Source organism: Maniola hyperantus, chromosome 10 (genome assembly GCF_902806685.2).
Source record: "Maniola hyperantus chromosome 10, iAphHyp1.2, whole genome shotgun sequence".
NCBI lineage: Eukaryota > Metazoa > Arthropoda > Insecta > Lepidoptera > Nymphalidae > Maniola > Maniola hyperantus.
In genome coordinates this window covers 1,916,764-1,939,143 of record NC_048545.1, presented here as the reverse complement: position 1 = coordinate 1,939,143, position 22,380 = coordinate 1,916,764, and the positions used below count along the sequence as shown (strand labels likewise).

Below are 22,380 nucleotides of genomic sequence, written 5' to 3'. Positions count from 1 at the left end.
AACCAGCAAACAAACTCTTTTGCATTAATTATCAGTAACTTGATATTTGAATTGATTACGGACCTAGGTCGATGATGCATAATAATAATCAAAAATACTCAATACAAATATGATGTAAAAACCGCTTAACAACCTTAACGACAGCTTTTTGATTGCCATTAAATATTAATTAAGTAGGTATACGAGTCTTGAAATTGTGATGATCTCACCGCTAAACTCAACTAAATTCATCCCATAATATAGGTGGCTAAATGCGAAAGTGTTTGCCCGTCTGGTACTTTTAGGGTTTTTATATACCACTGTAAAAAGCTGCGATAGCCTAGTGGTTAGGACGTCCGCCTTCTAATCGGAGGTCGGGGGTTCGATCCCGGGCACGCACCTCTAACTTTTCGGAGCTATGTGCGTTATCACTTGCTTTAACGGTGAAGGTTAACATCGTGAGGAAACCTGCATGCCTGAGAGTTCTCCATAATGTTTTCAAAGGTGTGTGTAGTCTACCAATACGCACATGGCCAGCGTGGTAGACTATGGCCAAAACCCTCTGCAGTGAGCCGGCGATGGGTTGATCATGATGATGATGATGATATACCACTGAACTTTATAAAATTTGTCAAGGTTAGGTTGCATGACAGACTACTTTTCATCCTGGAAAATATCTCAGTAGTACCGGAAAATAGATGTGAAAAATATACAAATTAAACGGAGACGCGAGCGGGCGAAGTCACAAGCAAATTTTTTTAACATCTATCTGCTCTTATTCAATTTCAGTCATAATCTTTTTTTTGCTAACCAGGCAAAGTTCTAGAAATATACCTCCAGGCAGAGAGTTACCATATACAATACTAGAGGCAAAGATGTCCCGAAAAACGCCCTCAGTCATACCCTAAATAGAAAATTGGTCTCGGGACTCGCAACAGTGGCGCTGGACCTGCTTTTTTACTGTCTGTCAATAATATCTTTATCACATAACTAATGAATCACACTTTTGAGCTTTAGGAGTTATTAAATTGTGAGCATATTTTTGTGGAAATTGATTGAAATGAATTGAAATAACGAAACGCAAGTCATATTATTGTAATACGAGTAAGAAATACAGATAACTAAAGTAACTGTTCGTTTCAGTCATTTCATTGAACTAAATTAGTAGTATCCATAGTAGGGCTATTTCAAACAAAAATTGTTTTCTATTCTATATGCTGTCAAAATAGTATGACAAGTTGTTAGCAGTTGTTAGCAACAAGTTGCATTGCAGTACGCAATTTTTTTTTGTAAATGCGTAAGTAGCATTTAGCTGTTGTTGGTTCATTTAAATTATTTATTAGGTCCAGGAGGTGGGAGCGGTTTTTTGACGGCTACTATATCATTTCTGTATCTCTACGGTCTCTAACTCAATGGTACCAGGTGTCTGCCAAGCCCCATGAAAAATGGTAGGTCGGTAGTAATACCGCAACTGGCGCCAGGCGGGCGCGGGTAGGCGATCGATCGCCAAGGTTATACCACTACATGCCACCAGCACGTGGTACCTACCGTCAACACAAACTGATGGTACCTACCACCTAATGGTAGAAAATCTTGAGTCTTGATATGCCTGTCAAGGATACCTCTTTCAAATTCATACTAATCTTATAATCTATACTACCTAATATTATATTAAATGCAAAAGTGTGTCTGTTTGTCTGTAAAAATAAATAATATAAACCATGATTTTTTAAATTACTCTTTTTAATAATCAATTCTAGCCCCATAAACTACCGCGTCTCCGAAGACCCAGCGTTGGAAGACCCCCCACTAGGTGGATGGACGACATCAGACGAGTCGCAGGGAGCCGCTGCATTCAGGCGGCGCAAGACCGTGCCGTGTGGAAGTCCCGACAAGAGACCTATGTCCAGCAGTGGACGTCTATTGGTTGATGATGATGATGAAACTACCGCTATACAAAAAAATCACTTCATTTTACTACTACAGTCCAAGACCCTATTGAAAAACAATTTTATCATTTGACAAGATAAAATGATCGTAAAGAATTTCTTCATCTTATCAACATAAATCGTTTTTCTTTTGCTAAAAATATCATTGCCTCAAGGATTGTTTTGGAAATAATCCAAACAAGAAACCACATAATATTATAACAGACACAATTTTCGCATTTACATATAACAAACACACTTTCGCATTTATAATATGGGCAGTGATTATATTCTTATTATCAGTTCAAAAAATAATACCGGTAGGTGTATACCTGGGTGTTGAAAATAAAAACAATCGATAAAAAAACAATCGGTGTCGCTAGATGGCATAAACAGTCGCTTCAGTACTGAGTGAACATTCATATCACAAATTTCGTCACTGGCAGTAAACGGGCTGTAGCTTAGTGGGCAGAGTGTCGGGCGCGATCCCAGGAGACGCGGGTTCGATTCCTGCCGGTTCGCAATCTTAAAAATTAGCTTTAGCTGCGCGAATCGTCTAGACTTCATATTTTTATGGGACTCCACAATGGCACCTCATTGGCACCGACCCCAAAAAATATTATTATGGAACTATATTAACTCTTGTATACATAATATATTCGGTAATAAATTAAATTATTTTTCAATTTTTAGTGTTTATGTAACGAAGTCGGTTTTTATTTTTTTTGTAAAAATTTTTTATTTCACAATTTTTAGTGGCCCCATGGAATTATGCTACGCCTGGTTAAAAATCTACTGTTTACTAAGCTATTACACTGATCGCGAGCAATTTACTCTTATCCGTTGAGGAGTTCCAGTATCTATCTTCGAAGATGTTCATCAGATCTTCACCAAATTGAAATGGGACCAACTTTGAAGTATACCCTTTCAAACAAAAAAAGAATTTTCAAAATCGGTCCAGGCGTTTTTGAGTAATCGGGGAACATACATAAAAAATAAAAATAAAAAAAAAAAAAAAAAAAAAAAAAAATTCCGACGAATTGAGAACCTCCTCCTTTTTTTGAAGTCGGTTAAAAATGATCGTAAAGAATTTCTTCATCTTATCAACATAAATCGTTTTTCTTTTGCTAAAAATATCATTGCCTCAAGGATTGTTTTGGAAATAATCCAAACAAGAAACCACATAATATTATAACAGACACAATTTTCGCATTTACATATAACAAACACACTTTCGCATTTATAATATGGGCAGTGATTATATTCTTATTATCAGTTCAAAAAATAATACCGGTAGGTGTATACCTGGGTGTTGAAAATAAAAACAATCGATAAAAAAACAATCGGTGTCGCTAGATGGCATAAACAGTCGCTTCAGTACTGAGTGAACATTCATATCACAAATTTCGTCACTGGCAGTAAACGGGCTGTAGCTTAGTGGGCAGAGTGTCGGGCGCGATCCCAGGAGACGCGGGTTCGATTCCTGCCGGTTCGCAATCTTTGATATGTATTTAAAAAAAATCGAATCTAAAATATTAAACAGTACCTACCTACTAATATAGCTTAGTGGGCAGAGTGTCGGGCGCGATCCCAGGAGACGCGGGTTCGATTCCTGCCGGTTCGCAATCTTTGATATGTATTTAAAAACAATCGAATCTAAAATATTAAACAGTACCTACCTACTAATATAGCTTAGTGGGCAGAGTGTCGGGCGCGATCCCAGGAGACGCGGGTTCGATTCCTGCCGGTTCGCAATCTTTGATATGTGTTTAAAAACAATAGAATCTAAAATATTAAACAGTACCTACCTACTAATATAGCTTAGTGGGCAGAGTGTCGGGCGCGATCCCAGGAGACGCGGGTTCGATTCCTGCCGGTTCGCAATCTTTGATATGTATTTAAAAACAATCGAATCTAAAATATTAAACAGTACCTACCTACTAATAGTTAAGCAGCCTCAGCATATTCGACCTCCGATATAACTTCCGATTAAAATTTATCGGAACCGAAGGTGTAAAATTAATCGGAAGTCCCGACCTTTCGGAATCGGAATCAAACCCCTGTAACATCTCTACTGCAAAGCAGCATCGTAAAAAAGAAGAAGAAGAGAAGAACTAACCTTCGCCATCAGTAGCGAGGGAGCCCGTAGCAAGCCGCTCATGATCCGTCCTCCTCGCATCTTGTGTATTCTCGCCGTGTTCTGGAACAAACAAACACTCTGTCAGAATAGTCAGCACCTAGTCTAACAGCCCTGCCTTATACTCTCTCCTATTCGGGAAGTCGTGAGTTCGATCCCGGGCACGCACCTCTAACTTTTCGAAATTATGTGCGTTTTAATTTTAACTTACATAATCTTTAGAAAATACTAATTTTTAGTTTAGGTATGTAACACAATTTAATTTTTTTAATGTGATATATAACCACAAATTCACGGTTTTCAGATTTTCCCCCTAATGTCTGCAATAAGACCTACCTACCTGCCAAATTTCATGATTCTAGGTCAACGGGAAGTACCCGGTTCTTGACAGACCGACAGACAGACAGACAACAAAGTGATCCTATAAGGGTTCCGTTTTTCCTTTTGAGGTACGGAACGAAAATATGAAACATCGAGACAACGTGACATCGGACGAAGCGAGTTTATAAATTGGCTCGAAAAAAAATTAGGTTATAAATTATAAAGTATCTGTAACCAGTATTTCTAGTCAGCGATGACATCACCTGGACACCTGCAGAGGTGAGGCTGTGTATGGGAGACGAAACTCGAGACCCCCTTGGGTTGCCGATTTTTCTCGACCGCTAATGAATTTTTACTTATACCTACTCGCAATATATATACCTACAGAAACCGAAAAAGGTTATACCCATCGATATTAATGACAAGATATGCCCAAGCGAACAAAATTGTTGACGGTTTTGGAACCAAATAAATCAGCGCCACCTCTTAGATACTAAACGATCTGTTTGAAATCCAGATGTCACTAAGGTTGCATTGGTGCTAAAGCACCACTGAATCCGTGCCATTTTGTTTGTTCAATGGCCCTGTCCATACGAAGTCAATGGTTATACCTAATGGAAATTGGAATACGTATTTTAATTTTTAATTCGATTCGATGCGTAACGTCTTTTTTTTGTCTAGCGCTAAGGTTTTGCGGTGCCAACGGGTCGATTAAAATAGATATCGATAATAATAATTTTAAAAAATAAGTTTGATTTTTTTGCATACCAAAACATGCTAATAAACTTTTAAATGTTTGTGAAATATTCCAAGACACACGGCCAGTGTGATCAAGCCAAGTTCTAATAAGAAAAAAAAATCTAACAAGAACGGCGACGCTCTGGCAGTGTATTTACACGAACATTCTCACCAAGTTGATATAAAATAGGTCATATTTATGAAATATTTTGCTTACTTGCGTAAGCATCGAGACCAATTTTATTTGTTGTTTTTTGATATTAATTCCAAAACTGTGTTCTAAAACTGAAACTAAATTGAAGGAACAAAATAAAGGAATTTTGCGTTTGATGAGTTTTTAAAATATTTTTAAAATATTTTGGAAATATTTTTAAAGCAGTGGGACATTAGACTATACAATTTATATAAAGCTTTAGATTTACACATAAGTACACAAAGTACACCGTTGTAGGCGTGTCTTGTATGTCCGCATAATGAGAGATATATTAGCATATTAGAGATCTCAATCAAGGCCTCCCGACTGCGTACACATATTAATATATTTAATTACATACAGTACAGATGTCATACGGTGTAAGACACTGGGAGGAAAAATTCTTGAGGTATTTTTTTTATCGACTGCGCATACCTTTACCATGTTAGTAAATATACAGAGCCATTTATGTATTTAATTGCGTTTTGCTGAGAGGAGGGTACCAATTTTGTATTGAAATCTTTTAACGAAACCCGGGATTGGGTTGGTATTGCGATGTACATTAAATTTGTTTTTTTACAGATTAATTGAAAATTTTAAACCCCACAATCGGTATTCCAACGGTCTTTCTTTCTCGTGTCTTCTTGACGTGACATTTACAATTGTTTTTATCAAAAATGTAAAATGTATGGTATACTTATTATTCGTACTTAGTTTAATTTTATGATTGCCTGTATTTTTAGGGTTCCGTACCTCAAAAGGAAAAACGGAACCCTTATAGGATCACTTTGTTGTCTGTCTGTCTGTCTGTCTGTCAAGAAACCTACAGGGTACTTCCCGTTGACCTAGAATCATGAAATTTGGCAGGTAGGTAGATCTTATAGCTGATATTTGGGTAAAAATCTGAAAACCGTGAATTTAGGGTTAGATCACACAAAAAAAATTAAATTGCGGTCATGAACTAATAATTAATATTTTCAACTTTCGAAGTGAGTGACTATATCAAGTGGGGTATCATATGAAAGGTCTTCACCTGTACATTCTAAAACAGATTTTTATTTATTTTTATCCATCATAGTTTTTGAATTATCGTGCAAAATGTCGAAAAAATACGACTGTAGTACGGAACCCTCATTACGCGAGCCTGACTCGCACTTGGCCGGTTTTTTATACTTGGTAATCTCAACTGTCTACTGTATTAATGTGCTACTGCTGGACTAAGTATGATTCTTAGATTTAACACCTCATGTACATACCTATAGGTACACATTATGTAAATAAAGAATTGTTTTGTATTGTACATAAAGCTGTAAATAAAGCTATTTTGAATGATACCGGTCAAGTAACTAAGTACATGCGTTACTAAGTAGGTACGTATGCATATTGTTTTTACAAGAAAGTTAAAACAAGGACTCCACGTGTAAGATGTTTATGTTTGCGTGCGCGTTTCCTTCAACATTATTATTAGAAGACATTCAAAACTATTTCTCTTGTATTAATATTATTAATATAAATTCGTACTGTTTTAGTTTTACACGAGTAGGTACATACCTACATTGTCAAAAGTTTATATATTATGTACTTATTCACAACAATAAATAACATTTGAGCTCATTTCACAATAAGAACTACGTGGAGATGCCTAGTCCGTGTAGAGTTATGATTGACTAGCTTATGCTCGCGACTTCGTTCGCGTGGACTACACAAATTTCAAACCATCATTTTCACCTTAGGGGTTGAATTTTCAAAAATCCATTCTTAGCGGATGCCCACGTCATAAGAACTATCTGCATGCCAAATTTCATCCCGATCCATCCGTGCGTTGCTAACAACGCACAGCTCAAACTACTGCTAGGTGATTCGCTAACTCAGTGTCTAACACAGAATGATAGCCACCGAGGTTGGTTGGTTCTACATTGCTGTTTTACTGGGTGGTCGTAAAATATTTTTTCGTAGAAAACCTTCAACGGATTAAAAAGGGAGCTCTGTGGCTATCGTTCAGTGTTAGACACTGAGTTAGAGAATCACCCCACTGGACGGATACTGACTTTTTCCTTGTATATATTTAGAAGATTACTATAAGTAATTTGAATCGATCCTCCATCAAAACTTGGAAAATTGTAGAGAATGCGCAAGAGTATGCAGCGGGTGCCGCGGCCCGTCGAATAATTAGCGGCTCAATGACACCGACTCTGCAGCCAACGAGAGATAAACGACTAGACAACGATAAAAACGAAGACCACATACTAGCAAAAGAACTTCATGGGCAGTATACAAATAAAATTTAAAGTGAACACAAATAACGGCGCAGAGTTAATTCCTCCAAAAAAATAGTTTCTCTGTCTTTTACTATTGATTGTATTTTTTTTTTGGTAATACTTAATAAACTAAGTACCCTAATAGCTCAGAATACATAATAGTGCAACAGTAGGAAAGTTTCCCCAGACACCAAGTCGGAAAGTATTTAGCAATATTGGCTTCCTAGCTGCTAGAGTATGAAATACTCTGCCGCCTTCTGTTTTCCCCGCCAAATATAATATTTGTACCTTCAAAAGCTTAAACACACATTTAAAAGCTAGACATTCACCAGGAGGGCACCAGAGAGCGAGGCAGGTCCCCCATGTTGATGGACCGACCAAATTAAGTCTGCTGTGGGCAGTCCTTTGCACGAGTGTACCAGGCTGTCAGCCAGCAGGGAGAAGTGGCGAATGCTCGTGAGGTGTATAACATCTGCCTTCAAAGACGTTGCTTCGTGATGACCACGACCGCTCTGCCAAGAGTGCTACGACGAAGAAGAAGAAGAAGACACATGCACGCTTTACCTGAGGTTGCATCATCACCATTCACCTACTTTTTGGTGTTACTGTTAAGTTATTACTAATGAAAATGTCCTAAGTTTAGCGATAGGAGGGTAGTTCACTCATTTTGGTATTGAACAGTTCCTAAAAATGAACATTACTAACAAACAATCAAACACATACATTTTGAAATAGCATTGAAATGAACAACACGCTTGAGGAACTGACTTGTCTGCCTAGACCAATCGATAAGCCTAGAACTAGACTTAGTAGGGCATGCTTTAAAAAATTAAAACGATTCGTGCAGATATACCATAGCAATGACCACGTTATATCAACATACAAAATAGAATTGGTAGCACAAGAACTTATTTATAAATTAGTTAAAGTAGAATTACTTATCTGACCCACCTAGGGTAAGAAATAATAAATTAATCTTTAAATATATAAAAGGAAAAGGTGACTGACTGACTGACTGATCTATCAACGCACAGCTCAAACTACTGGACGGATCGGGCTGAAATTTGGCATACAGATAGATATTATGACGTAGGCATCCGCTAAGAAAGGATTTTAGAAAATTCAACCCCTAAGGGGCTGAAATAGGTGTTTGAAATTTGATAGTCCACGCGGACGAAGTCGCGAGCATAAGCTAGTTGATTATAACATCATCCATCACCCACTCAAGTAAACAAATGTGACTTTATGAGTCTTTAGCATTTTTTATTTTTCCCATCGAGTCACACCCAGAGTATTAGTAACAATGTGGCTCGTTGTGAATTCTATTGCATAAAAAGTTTGTAACTAGTAATAGTGTGATTTCATGGAGTAAATGAATTCCTAACTGGTCACACTGTGACACGATTGATTGTGACTCGTTGGGAACCCACCGTGTTGTTGTTTTAAGTCTCCTAGCATGAAGATCTACGATCTAATTAAACAAATTAGAGGAAAAAACAGCTGAGAGGTACTTAACAGAGCCGTGAACATTCCCCTCCCTTAAAAGTCCCTTGAAGTACTCCACGCATGTCTAAACTCGAGCTTTTTACAAATTGATGAGCAAAATATGAGTTCATCCGTGAAGTACCACTTTATAATCACTTAGCAGAACGTCAGCTCTAGTAAGCAGAGTGGGCTACATTGTCCCATGGACGTTATCAACATAATATTATGAAAATCGATGAGTCGCTCGGGTAAAGTTTTTGAAAATAGATGAGACGATTTTCAAAAACTTTACTCGAGCGACTCATCGATTTTCAAAAACTCTAGTAGAGCTAATATGTTGATAGCGATGTTTCATGATCTTTGGGAATTCCACCCCTCAGGGGGGAATTTCCAAAAATCATGAAACACATACATATTTCTTTATTTTAAACTGAAAGCTTAAATATAAATTTTAATCGATATAGTTTGTAAAATGACGGACTTTTATACAAACTTTCTATCCGTATGTATCCTTTTGGGGTGGAATTTCCAAAAATCGTGAAACACATATTTCCTCATTTTTAGGGTTCTGTATCTCAAAAGGAAAAAGGAACCCTTATAGGATCACTTCGTTGTCTGTCTGTCGGTCTGTCCTTCTGACGTGTCTATCAAGAAAATCCATAGGGTACTTCGCGTTAACCTAGAATTATGAAATTTGGCAGGTAGGTAGGTCTTATAGCACAATAGTAGGTATGGAACCCTCGGTGCGCAAGTCTGACTCGCACTTGGTCGGTTCTTAATCAAAAGCTCAAATACCAATTTTCATGGATATATCTGGAAAAATGACGTACCTTCGTACAAACTTTCATCCCCTATTTAACCATCTCAAGGGTGGAATTTCCAAAATCCTTTCTTAGGGAGTGCCTACGCCATAAAAAGAATCTAGTATGTACTGAGTAAAGTTCAAGTTTTAACCCCAGCGGTTTAGGCTGTGCGTTGATAGATTCAGTCAGTTAGGACATCTTTCTATATGCACGGTAGTATTTCTATCGCCCAAACGACAACATAAACATCGATTGCACGTACGACATCCAGTTGTCGAAAACGCAATAAAAAATACCTTAACGGAATTCGAAATTCTCAAGCTGTAAACATAACCGCAGCGGTCTAACATACTAACGAAGCATTTTATTCACCGAGGCGTGTTTACAAACCGAACGCGTTCCGTTTCAGAATCGTTAGCGAACACAAATAAACATCTATAACCGATGAGTCTGAAATAACACCAGAGTCCAGAGACCACTCCACCGCACACATCTTCTACATAACCTTTTTCCCGGTCTTTAACCAGGATACATGTCAATGCCCGATACCCTACCATACGCTCAAGCTACCGACTCTTACAAGTTACAAGACATAAGCTGAAGTTAAGAATGAACCAAAACTAGAGTTTAAGATGATCCAACCTGAATTTATAAGCCTCAATAGCTCAACAGGTAGAGGAGTGGACCGAAAACTGAAAGGTCGACGGTTCAAACCCCGCCCGTTGCACTATTGTCGTGCCTACTCCTAGCACAAGCTTGACGCTTAGTTGGAGAGGAAAGGGGAATATTAGTCATTTAACATGACTAATATTCTATAAAAATAAAAATAAATTGACAACCTAAAATGTTGTATGGAAGCAGGCGTTACTTTGCGGAAGTCCATGTTATACAATGAACCAAAAGCTTAATTTGCTATAATCCGCTGAAACAGGTCGAATCTGTATGGTGCAACATGCAGCATGCGAAATGCACCACCCGCCCTCCCACTGCTAAACATGCAGGAAAAAGCAGCCACCAGGCAAGCAATAAGGTCTACAATCTACATCTCCTGAGGATGCTCCGGTGTCAGAGCGAAACGTGCGTCGAGTGTGTTTGGGATTTGTGTGGTGCTTGCCTGGTGGCTGCTTCTTCCTGCATGTTTAGCAGTGGGAGGGCGGGCGGTGCATTTCGCATGCTGCATGTTGCACCATACAGATTCGACCTGTTTCAGCGGATTATAGCAAGTTAAGCTTTTGCTCCATTGTTAAACTAAAATGTTCCTTGGGAGTTGAAACATGAATAATATTGACCTCATTGAACCGCAATCAGTTTAGCGATCCGTTTAGCGACCAGTCGATCAATCCAATCGTTTAATTATAAGTTGCACCAACACCAAGACTACACAGTACACATCACATACACGAGCGCGAAGATTCCAAAACGTGGACATAGGGAACTTTTTCATCCTTCAATAAAGTATTAACTACTACAACGGTCATGAATGACAGAATAGATCTACAAACAGCAAATAAAACACGAAACCAGAAACATTAGTCATACGGGCAGACTGATAATAATTATGGCATAACAATAAAATCGTTTGTGTATATAAAACCTCTATAAATCAAGCGATGACGTATCAAATAGAGGGCACACCTCCGTAATAAACATGCCATGGGGTTATCGGGTGCCTTGCGCTTGTTAGAACTTGGAAAGCACTTTAAAAATTCATCCTTAGTCGATAAAACCAGATGGATGCATTACCGGTCCCATAAACGCTATCTTGACGCTTCTATCGAGTAATGTTCTGCTTTGACCGCAGCGGCTTACAGATTAAAATTGAATGCGATAACAACGGTGAAGGTGAACGATCGAGCGAAGCGGTTATGAACTGACTAAGTACCGAATTATACGAAAATTACTGACGCTTAGTGTTCAGTGGGTGTCTATGTTGATGATATAATAATCGCTTATTGAATAGAAGGCGCCAATGCTTTAAAAGACTTAAACCGAATCGAGGAATTTGTTACATTAGATATTATGTTCGATAGGGAATGTTAAGGACAATAATTCTAAAGTGCTCTAAATAGCAACGATGAAATATGTAAGGTAATTAAAGGGTTTTTTATAATTCTGGGCCGTCTGCAATCAGTCATTGGTATGGACTTTAATCAGATTTTTATGAGTGCGTGAAGAGTTGGGAGAAGGTCACTCCATTGCGAAACTCTTTTCATAGTGCTTCTGCTGTTCACTGGACACTACTTACACTGGGAACTGGCTTTAGTGTTCACAGGACACTAAAGCCAGTTTTTAGATCAGAAAACACCCTGATATTTATATTTCAGGGTCTTTGAATGTCCACAAGACAGTTCTTCTATTGTAGATCTTTTTAAGCTACTAACTCTGCTGCTCTTAACTAAAGGCTAATGAATAGATACCAACGTCCAACGAGAGCGACGAAAAGCAAACCCTGACCAGTTATATTTGTGTCAGGCAAGCGGCGCCGGCGCCACGATAACGTGACGATAACGTTAATGGATACCGTCGTTATCGCGACACTCAGCCGATACCCGCAAGAAGGGACCGAATCACTTAAAACAAGAAAACGGCCGGCGCTCTGAAAAGATCCTCTAACCTTCACGCCTAAGGTCGAATCTCCAACCGCCCTGCGATATTTGTTAGTCGTTGCGCGTCCGAAGCGGTGCAAATGGAATGAATGGATTCGGGGAAGCACGTGAGAAAGACCGTAGTCCGTAATGGACCCAATCGGAATGTCAATGTCAACGGTATCAGAAAAAAGGAAGGGTCTAAATTGTGCCGATCCATTCACTGAGCGCAATGTTGAAAGCGATGACAGAGCCTGGCTCGATTCGGAATAACATTAAGATATAGTCGGGCCATTTCATAAAATAGGTATCGTTCCGACTGCCAATACTTCAAAACACTTACAGACAAAATTTGACAGTCATACCCTGGCCCCGAATTTTAATAAACTCACTTAAAAGGAGGGTGTTACCGCAATAATGCGCAGACAGACGCCAAGTTAGCTGAAAAACGTAGGGGAGGAGTTTGTCTGCAATCCCGGAAAACCCTATGATGAAGGCTGAAAGGGAATCCCATAGCAATAAAGGAGCAAGTTTTGCACCCCCGTGTGGTAACATTGATAGTGGCAAACGGAAAATCCTGTGACGTGTAAAATGATAAATTGTATTTAAACAGTTTTTTTGCACATTTCTTTTATACAAGGAACCAAAAGCTGAATTTGCTATAATCCGCTGAAACAGACAAATCTGTATAACATATTGTTTCAGCGGATTATAGCAAATTAAGCTGTTGGTTCCTTGTAATTATATCATGGACTTCTGCAAAATAACGCCTGCTTCTATAAATACAAAATCTGTATGGGTCATCATGCAGCATGCAATATGCACTGGTGTCGGGGCGAAACCTGCGTCGTGTGTGTTTTTGGGGGATTTATTTTATGTGGTGTTGTGTGGTGGTGCTTGCTTGGTGACTGGCTTTTACTGCATGTTTAGCAGCGGGACGGCGGGCGGTGCATATCGTATGCTGCATGATGACCCATACAGTTATTTGTCATTACATTACATTATTACATTATAGCTTAGTTTTGGTTCCTTATATGATTATCGAAAAATTCCACAAAGTAACGCCTGCTTCCATACAACATTTATTTTAATCAAAATGAACAATACACAAACACTTCTTGTTTCAGAACTCGATTTAAAAGAACGTATAGAAGATTAGGCCGTCAGTTATAAAACACAAAGAACAACAAAGGCACGGTTTGGTATGTCCGGACATAACAGCTTTGTAAGACGAGATTCTTGATTCGTTACGGCGTAAAAATAGAAGACCAACGAAGACCATCTAAAACCTAAATCACAAAACAATGTGATGATCAAGCACTAACGGCGGTCGTAAATAAAATGGCGAATGTAATAAATACGAAGAATGTGAATGCTCAGTTAAATTCAATGGTCGAATCAATTGCCGCAAGAAGCGTCATTTCGAAAAGCCAATCTCTTAATTGTCATCCAAATTGATGTCAATACGAAAATATTAAGAAAGATCTTTATTAAAAACAAATATATCCTCCCCGCAGAGTTGCGTCGTTCAAAGGGAAGAGAAAAAAGTGGCTGTGATGTTTGCCGTGCCGTAAGCATTAATAATGTAGTTTAAAGATGGCGGCCGCTGTTGGAATGCGCGCAAGCTGAGGGACCAGCTCTCTAGGGCTGCGCCGGAGTCGGTAAATAATCGACAGTCATTTATTTTATTACAGTTTTTCCTATGTTTACAGATTGTGTGCTTTATCGAGGCGAATGGATTTATTGACAGTATTTCGATACATTAACAACTCGTGATTTTGATTTCTCCAGTATTGTTATTTTATTTACATACATTTTTCTCATCTATCGCTTTGATGACATTTTAAAAGATTCGTGTACATTTGGAAATTGTATATTATTATCTTGAATGATTGGTTAATAAGCGTTGATTTCAAATCGAGTAGAAACTAGAAACCGGACAGTAATAATATTTTAAATTCTTTAGCGACCTATAAGGGAATAATTGATTGAGATGATAGTATTGTCGATATTCATCGCAATGTTCGACTGTCGACGAACATGCTTTTGCATATTTATCAGAAACCAGTAAGGATGCTTAGTCACAGCTCACAGGCCGGGCCTGTCGCTATTTGATTAGCAGATAGCTCTGTTTGCGAAAAAAATAGCACGGTTATCACTATAATAATTGAATGCCAAAAGATAATTTTTGTACGCGTATTCTAATAGTATTTTTTCATACAAAAACAACGATAAACGATATTAAAAGACTATGTTTATTAATTCCAGACGAAAAACACTTTCAAATGTTCAATACACGTAAGAAAGTTGTTGAAGTCCTAGTTCAAAGACCCGATAATTACCTCGATTAATCATTCCTCATTTATAAATAGCTACTTAAATATCCACATATACGTATGTATACGTACGTTGTATACAGTATTTGTATATGCGTATAACTATAATTTGCTTGAATATCACAAAAATGTTATTTAATTACTTGAATTGCTCTAAATATTTAAGTACTTTATATATTTTTATTTGCATAAAATTGGTAGGTACCACAAGACAATATAAGAATTTTAAATTTTTATGACTTTAACATAACATTTTAGTTTAACAAGTTAGTTTGTCAGTTTGTATATAGGGGGTAATCTCCGGAACGGACCTAATAATCTAATCCTGAAAATTCTTTCGCTTATAGAATACCTATTCCCTAGCTACATTATCCCCGAGTGCGATAGGTACCTAAGTCTATATAGGCAATAAATTATTATTGTATGATACGGAAGAGTCGCGGGTAAATTTAGTCGATTAGTCGGTTAGTCGATAGCATCATCATCATGATCAACCCATCGCCGGCTCACTACAGAGCACGGGTCTCCTCTCAAAGTGAGAAGAGTTTTGGCCATATAGTCTATAGTGGTAGACTAGGTATAGGTCTCAAAGATGTGTGAAGTCTGCCAAGTCACACGCCTTTGAGAACATTATAGAGAACTCTCAGACATGCAGGTTTCCTCACGATGTTTCCCTTCACCGTTCAAGCAAGTGATATTTAATTACTTAAAACGCACATAACTCCAAAAAGTTAGAGGTGCGTGCCCAGGATCAAACCCCCGACCTTCGATTAGGAGGCGGACGCGACGTCCTAACTACTAAGTTATCACAGCTTAATGGGCTTTACTCACGAATAATTTTCAATTATTATTTAATTAGTACCATTCAATAGCACCGATTCTGTTATCTTTCTCCATCTTTTTCTTATTAATATTGGTAAAACGGGACAGAACATGAATATTACATTTGAAGATTCTAAATTTTAGTGCACGCTACAAAAAACAGTAGGCCCGCGACTGGCAGCTAAAGTCACGCGGTTTGACAGCTCTAAATTTAATTTAAAACTGTCAAACTGTGTCTGTCCTTTTCATATTACATTAGTAAGTAGAGGATGCGAATACTCTAAAATTTAGATGTGCTCAGAATCAGTACCAATATATCTACTTAGTTTAATATTAGTATAATTATTATTACATTTCAAACAATATACACTAACAGTCTTAACCAAAGCGTGTACATGCAAAGTTATTACAGCTAATTAGTAATTACATTCTAAAAAAATCACTTAACACACAAAAGTACTTAACTATGTTATAATCTATTTAAATAGAAAAAAATTGCTTTTATGAAAGCTGCATCTTTTTGATAAAACACGTCGGCATCTGGGAGTTGATCCTATATCGACAAAGTTGGCAAGCGCGAGGCACATCACTCGATATCCCTAATTTCCAGGAAGCGGCGCGGGCGCCGGCTTCGGTCGGATTCCTCAATCTCCCGTTTTTCCACGACAACTACGATCTCACAGACTACTCCCAGGCTGACGCGTTTTAAAATACTTTAAGACTTCCACTTTAGATTAGTTCTATATCTACTTAAATCTATATAGGTATTAATATATAAAAGCGAAATACCACACTCTCTGACTAATCACGAAATCTCAGGAACTATAAAGCATATAAAATTAAAATTTGAAAGGTGGGTTCTTTCTAGGACGTAGGTGTCAGCAAAGAAACAGATTTGAGAAAGAGAAGGGGGGGTGGGGGGGGGGGGGGGGGTTTAATTGCCTTAAATAATAAAAATCTGTATAAGTCATTTTGGAAAATGGTCCTTTAAGGGTGGTACCTACCTATTTCGATTGCAGTCGTTCGGAAGTTATGCGCGTACCTACATTTCGGCGATTCATTTTTTTAGGGTTTTTTAGGGTGCGGGGCGTTCCCTCCTCGATTACCATCTTGACCTGTCGCGTACTATAGGCACTAGGTTATGTACTAACCTTTTGGTTTCACATCGTCCATTGCGATCCGACTGTATGGAGGCGGAGGGGTTTCTGTAACAAAAAAAACCACTGTTAGTTGAAAACTCTACTAAGTACAACTTTTTTTAATTATTAAAATTATTTAGAAATTCTGCTATTTCTTCATTAGAAAAATATTGGATGTTTGTAAGTTTTTAAGCAATTAAATATCACTTGCCTTAACTTGACAGAAAATATCATTGATTATTTTAAAAATTAATAAAAATCATGATTTTTAAAATATTCTCTTTAATAATGAATTCTAGCCCCATAAACTATACAAAAAATCACATCATTTTATTACTACAGTCCAAGACCCTATCATTATAATACATCCATAAACTTAGGTCCCAAGTTAGTTTTCTGAGAACTCATGATCGTCCGTGTTACCCGCAGGCCGCAGCATCACAGGTCCAAAAACAAAAAAGCACTAAACAAACACACGACCAGGATCAGGTAGGGCAATTATGTCGACCGGGGAATCGAAGCGAAGCCTATATTTTGACCCCATAACAAATTCCATAAAAAGCCCGTTACTTTTGTTAATTTTATGTCATTTTGTTTTGAGGAAGTCCGTGTAATTTTTGATCGTTAAGTACCTACAAGAGATATAATTTTAGTACATATTATGTACAGTCCGCGACAGGTTGAGATGGCTATCGGGGTACGAGGTGGGGGGACGTCCCGCACACCCACATGCCACCCGCGCTCGCCCGCATCAGGTTAGCGCAAGGGCTGTGCGGGCGTGCGGGGCGTTCCGTCCCCGAGTGCCATCTCGACTTGTCGCGTATTATAGGAACCTACCACAATAATTTTATTGGTGTGCATTCGAAGTTTGGACCTATAACACACCAGCTTTAATCCATACTAATATTATAAATGCGAAAGTGTGCCTGTCTGTCTGCTAGCCTTTCACGGCTCATCCGTTCAACCGATTTTGAAGAAATTTGGTACAGAGATAGCTTGTCTACCGGGAAAGGACATAGGCTACTTTTTATCCCGGAAAACCAAAGAGTTCCCACGAGATCTAAAAAACCTAAATCCTCCTCTAGTAATCTATATAGATAAATGTAGAGCAAGTACTTGATAGCTTATAGAATTCATAAAGATATTTTTGATGATGCAGCCTAATGGAACACGTTTGCCTAGATGCCTATTGACTTAGATCAAGCGGCAAAAAACCGTTCACCGCAAAAATCAGTTGAAGATTTTGAGTAGTTTTACCTTTATACAAATCTATCAGTACAAATGAAGTAATTTCGAAACACACCGCCATCTATGCTATTTGCAAAACAAACCGGTACGCGCGTCGCCGCACGCGCTATCGTCTATTCCAAATTTCGGGCGCCATTAATATTTTCGAATTCCGAACGCGCGTCGTGAAATTGTCAATAATGTCATTTGCAATTCGGCGCCGGCGGCGGCGGACGTGTGAAGTGTGAATATTTTCGACTCCCGTAACAATAATCGAATACAAATCACCAAGGCACAATGAGATTTTATAACGAACGCTAGCCGTTTCTAAGAAATTTTTAACGGCGCATGCGCGAGAAATTTCTAAACAATACTCAGTGTATGCACCTGCATAATGCATATTGAATTGTTTTCAATCGATATTAAAACATTATCAAGATATTATTCAATGTTATATCAAGATACCTTAGCACGAGTAATTTCAACTTTACTTTTTGCAAAAGTTTTGTATAGGTACCTGCCTCGTAGATTTCGTAAAATTGAACACATAATTTTTATAATCAAAATTGTAATTTTTTCGAACTAGGAATCAATACTCTTATCTCAATTTACATTAACGGTTATAGATAACAATTAAAGACTGACTTAATAGTTCGGAGGAAAATCATTCGGAGTCGTAGAGTTAACATTTACTATTAACTCAAGTATCTCAAATAGGCTTATAAGTAGCTCAATAAGCTTATGTTTAAAACTAAAACTCTTTGGCCTTGATTTTTAAATCTGGAGATCTCATGGAATCAGCGAGTGGTAAAATTAAACCACCAACAAAATTGTGTTAACAACACCCGATCTTTACAAGTACCCGTCATCTTAATTACAGCGCCAGACTGACAAACCACAATAACAAGACAGCCCTCGACTGGTATTGCCTATTAAAAGAAATTTAAACGCTAACCAGTTACAGGCCTGAAATACTTTCCATGACTCACAATAAGATTCCTTCGCCCAGGAGCAGGCTGAAAAACGACCAAGCAAAAGTAAATGACCCTAAACGACTAGCGTACGAACTACGAAGAAGATATAAATAATATCAGTTGTTGACTTTTAGATCCGTATGTCACATCTACACTAAACGCAATCGCAAACAATGCAAATTTTATCCTTAAACTCTAGCAAATAGACTTTATAACGCTCCTACCCGAGATAGACACATCTAACATTTTGCAACGGGAAACTTTCATATGTGGAGTGGCGTGACTGAAATTTCTTTTGATAGTATTACGTCATATGTGCCCCCCGAACATTAAAGGAAAAAAGACTCTCCTCCGACAATCATAAAGTACATTCAATTAGAAATTAATATCACATTTGTCAGAACTTAAACTGTGCGAGCCGCGAACTGAAATGTGTTATATAACAACAGTGTCATGGTTTAAATTTCAATACGCCGAAATAATATATCGTGTTTCAATTATTGGGTTAAATGTAGCACTGGAAATTGAACCGTATAGCAATTAAGATGTGGTTTCGATTTGTTTAGACGGAGGATGGAATTCCAACTTATGATACGAGCGCAGCTTTATTATAAACAAGAATGGAATAGTAGCGGTAATAAGTTTAACAATCTGATACAATCTTCTATTACAATGTAAATAAGACACAGAATTTAGCAATAATCGTAAAACACAATACTCCGATAAATAACTCTATTACGATGGCTATAAAAGACACTATTGAATAATCAATTTGATGAATTCTTACAGCATACCTTACATGACACTCAATTGAGTTCTAATAGAGTACTCAGTAACTGCCTATACAGGTTTTCTTTAAGCTTGCCAAATACAGAATCCAAAATACCTAGCCACATTAGGCCTTACGTTTCGTCCTTCAGTAAATATGTTAGGAAACCGGTCGTAGCAGGTCATTTAAATATTGATTACGACGGATACTACAAGCGATAGAGTACAGTGCCCAAAATTACATTAATCGAAATACAAAGATTTTTCATTCAAATAAGCTTTCACAAGTAACTAATTTTGAATCGTAAAACGCAGTAGGTATAGATAGATATTAAATATATTATGAAGATATTTAAAGATGGAGACAGGATCCCTTAAGTTTATAACTATTTAGCGACCACGATATTATGATGGACATCCTGGACAAAATATGTGCAAGATGGCGATCATGATTATCCCAATTCGCAACATAAATGTATAAACCTACCCAGTGGCGTGCACAGGTTTGAAGCCAGGGTAGGCATTAGTTAGCTAGGAACCTGTTTATTGGCAGGTCATAATGAAAAATATGCATTGAGCTATTACAACTGGGGTAAGCAATGCATTTATGCCTCTATGACGTGCACGCCCCTGAACCTACCCATGGTTGGTCTAAGGTTTTATCATTTGCTCCTATAGACCTTTGCTGACAGTAAAGGAGAAAAAATATAGCCAAACTAGTTTATGCTCGCGACTTCGTCCGCGTGAAATACACAAATTTCAAACCCGTATTTGACCGCCTTTGGGGTGAGTTTTCAAAAATCCTTTCTTAGCGGATGCCTACGTCATAATAGCTATCTGCATGCCAAATTTCAGCCCGATCCGTCCAGTAGTTTGAGCTGTGCGTTGATAGTTCAGTCACCTTTTCCTTTTATATATTTAGACTAGCTTATGCTCGCGACTTCGTCCGCGTGGACTACACAAATTCCAAACTCCTATTTCACCCCTTCAGGTGTCGAATTTTCAAAAATCCTTTCTTAGCGGATGCCAACGTCACAATAGCTATCCGTCCAGTAGTTTGAGCTGTGCGTTGATAGATCAATCAGTCAGTCAGTCAGTCAGTCAGTCACCTTTTCCTTTTATGTTTAGATTAAATGTTTTTGACTTTGGTCGACGAATAATTGAGAACCTCGTTCTTTTGGAGCTGGTTAAAAAAACGTAATACGCACGCTCGCGTTGCGCGCGTGTGAATCGCCCGAAATAGCCCGCCCGAATTATAACATGTCGGATGGCGCCGGCGTCGGCGCCGGGCGGCCGCGGCCCACGCGCATGCACCGCGCCGCTTGTCGAGACTCCAAGCACTGTTCCGAGACAAGTTTTCTTAACCCTGGGGTTCCGTGGAAGGGTCACAGGGGTTCCACGGTCTGTCCGAGAGTTACCTAAATAAAACGTTTGTGGAAAAGACTCATAACCGCGCCGCACCGCGATTTCTAACGTCACCCGGACCGGAAGTGGACTCACGCCACGGCCACGGGGGCGTACGAATAACCAGTAGTCCAACAAGTCCACCCTTCGGACGGAGTCGGACACACTCTGTCAGCAGGCAGAAGTACGTAGGGATTTTTTCCTCCCCCCAAACCAAAAATAGGGACTCACTACTGATACCGATACAGGTTGGAGTCCCGAGGTAATGGAATGGCGACCTCGTATAGCATTGACAAACACGTCTCACCCCAGGTCACAGGGAGCCGCTGAAGTGGTGTGTGGAAATCATATATACCGATACGACTTAAACACAAGCATGAGCCACTCGCCTTCGTGAAATGCATAAACTATACCAGGGTTTAAAGAATAAGGGACGCATCAGATGCTTAACTAACGTTTAACTTGAGATATTTAAGTAGGCTGACGAGAAGATTAAAAAAACTTCACATGCTCATTCAAGGTTAAGCACACACTAATAAATTCATTCGCAAAACGAAATGCTTTCGTACGCTTGTTATGCCAACTTTTCGTAACGTATAAGTCTTATCTCTCCTATCTAAAGAGGCGTTTATTTAATTCCGCTTGACTTTAAACTGATATGAGATTAGGTACTAGTTAGATTTAATAAAAACATTTACGTCATCGACAGAAGCATTAAATTTGCCTCGTTTTATTATCTTTTTTCTGATGACATTTCGGTCAACCAGCCAAAAGTTAAAAGGCAGTAAATCTTACAAACAATCCTAATATTATAATTCTGATTGGATGTCAAGAGGTTAACAATAAATAAAGACTCGAATCTGAATAACATCTTCGAAAACAAGGAAATAAATGGCTAAGGAATGCAGATAGGCGCCACGGCTGACGTCACAAAGCTAGGAGCAGGAGGAGTGGCTAATATAAAGTCTGTGCAAACGTCGTATGAAATCCAGTGCGAGCTAAGCAAAGCTAGAACTAGCTTAGCTTAGCACGCATTACAAGTTGTTTCGACTCCACGCAATAGTAACGCTCGCTACCCCTAACAGCTTGTAATTTCGATATTTTATTTTATTTTTATTTTTATTTATATGGTGGAGCAATGGTCGAAAGACTTGCATTTACATATAGCATAGCATCGCTCGCTGTGAATTTTGTATCTTTATAGACAAGACTATATTGCTTACTCCTCTGCTAATTTTTTTTAATTTTTTTTTGTAGAGTAGCGCTTGGCTGCAGTCAGACCT

The 22,380-nt window shown here is 38.3% G+C and overlaps 2 protein-coding genes across 3 annotated transcripts in view; one reads left to right on the top strand and one right to left on the bottom strand.

The window, feature by feature from the left end:
• Positions 1–22,380, top strand: part of ChT (choline transporter) — a 447,845-nt gene that overhangs the window by 387,823 nt on the left and 37,642 nt on the right. The window contains exon 11 of one of the 2 annotated variants that reach the window (XM_034972686.2): positions 20,185–20,197. The exons of the other annotated variant lie outside the window; for it this stretch is intronic. The gene's annotated coding sequence lies outside the window, so the exon portion shown is untranslated. Of the gene's footprint in view, positions 1–20,184; positions 20,198–22,380 lie in introns of those variants that run through there. 2 annotated transcript variants of the gene reach the window in all.
• Dad (Daughters against dpp) overlaps positions 1–22,380 on the bottom strand; it is a 49,568-nt gene that overhangs the window by 12,092 nt on the left and 15,096 nt on the right. Inside the window, exons 2-3 of the mRNA XM_034972898.2 lie at positions 16,737–16,790; positions 4,027–4,107 (exon numbers count right to left, since the gene is read on the bottom strand). Of these exons, the coding sequence (XP_034828789.1) occupies positions 4,027–4,107; positions 16,737–16,790 (135 nt within the window). The remainder of the gene's footprint in view (positions 1–4,026; positions 4,108–16,736; positions 16,791–22,380) is intronic.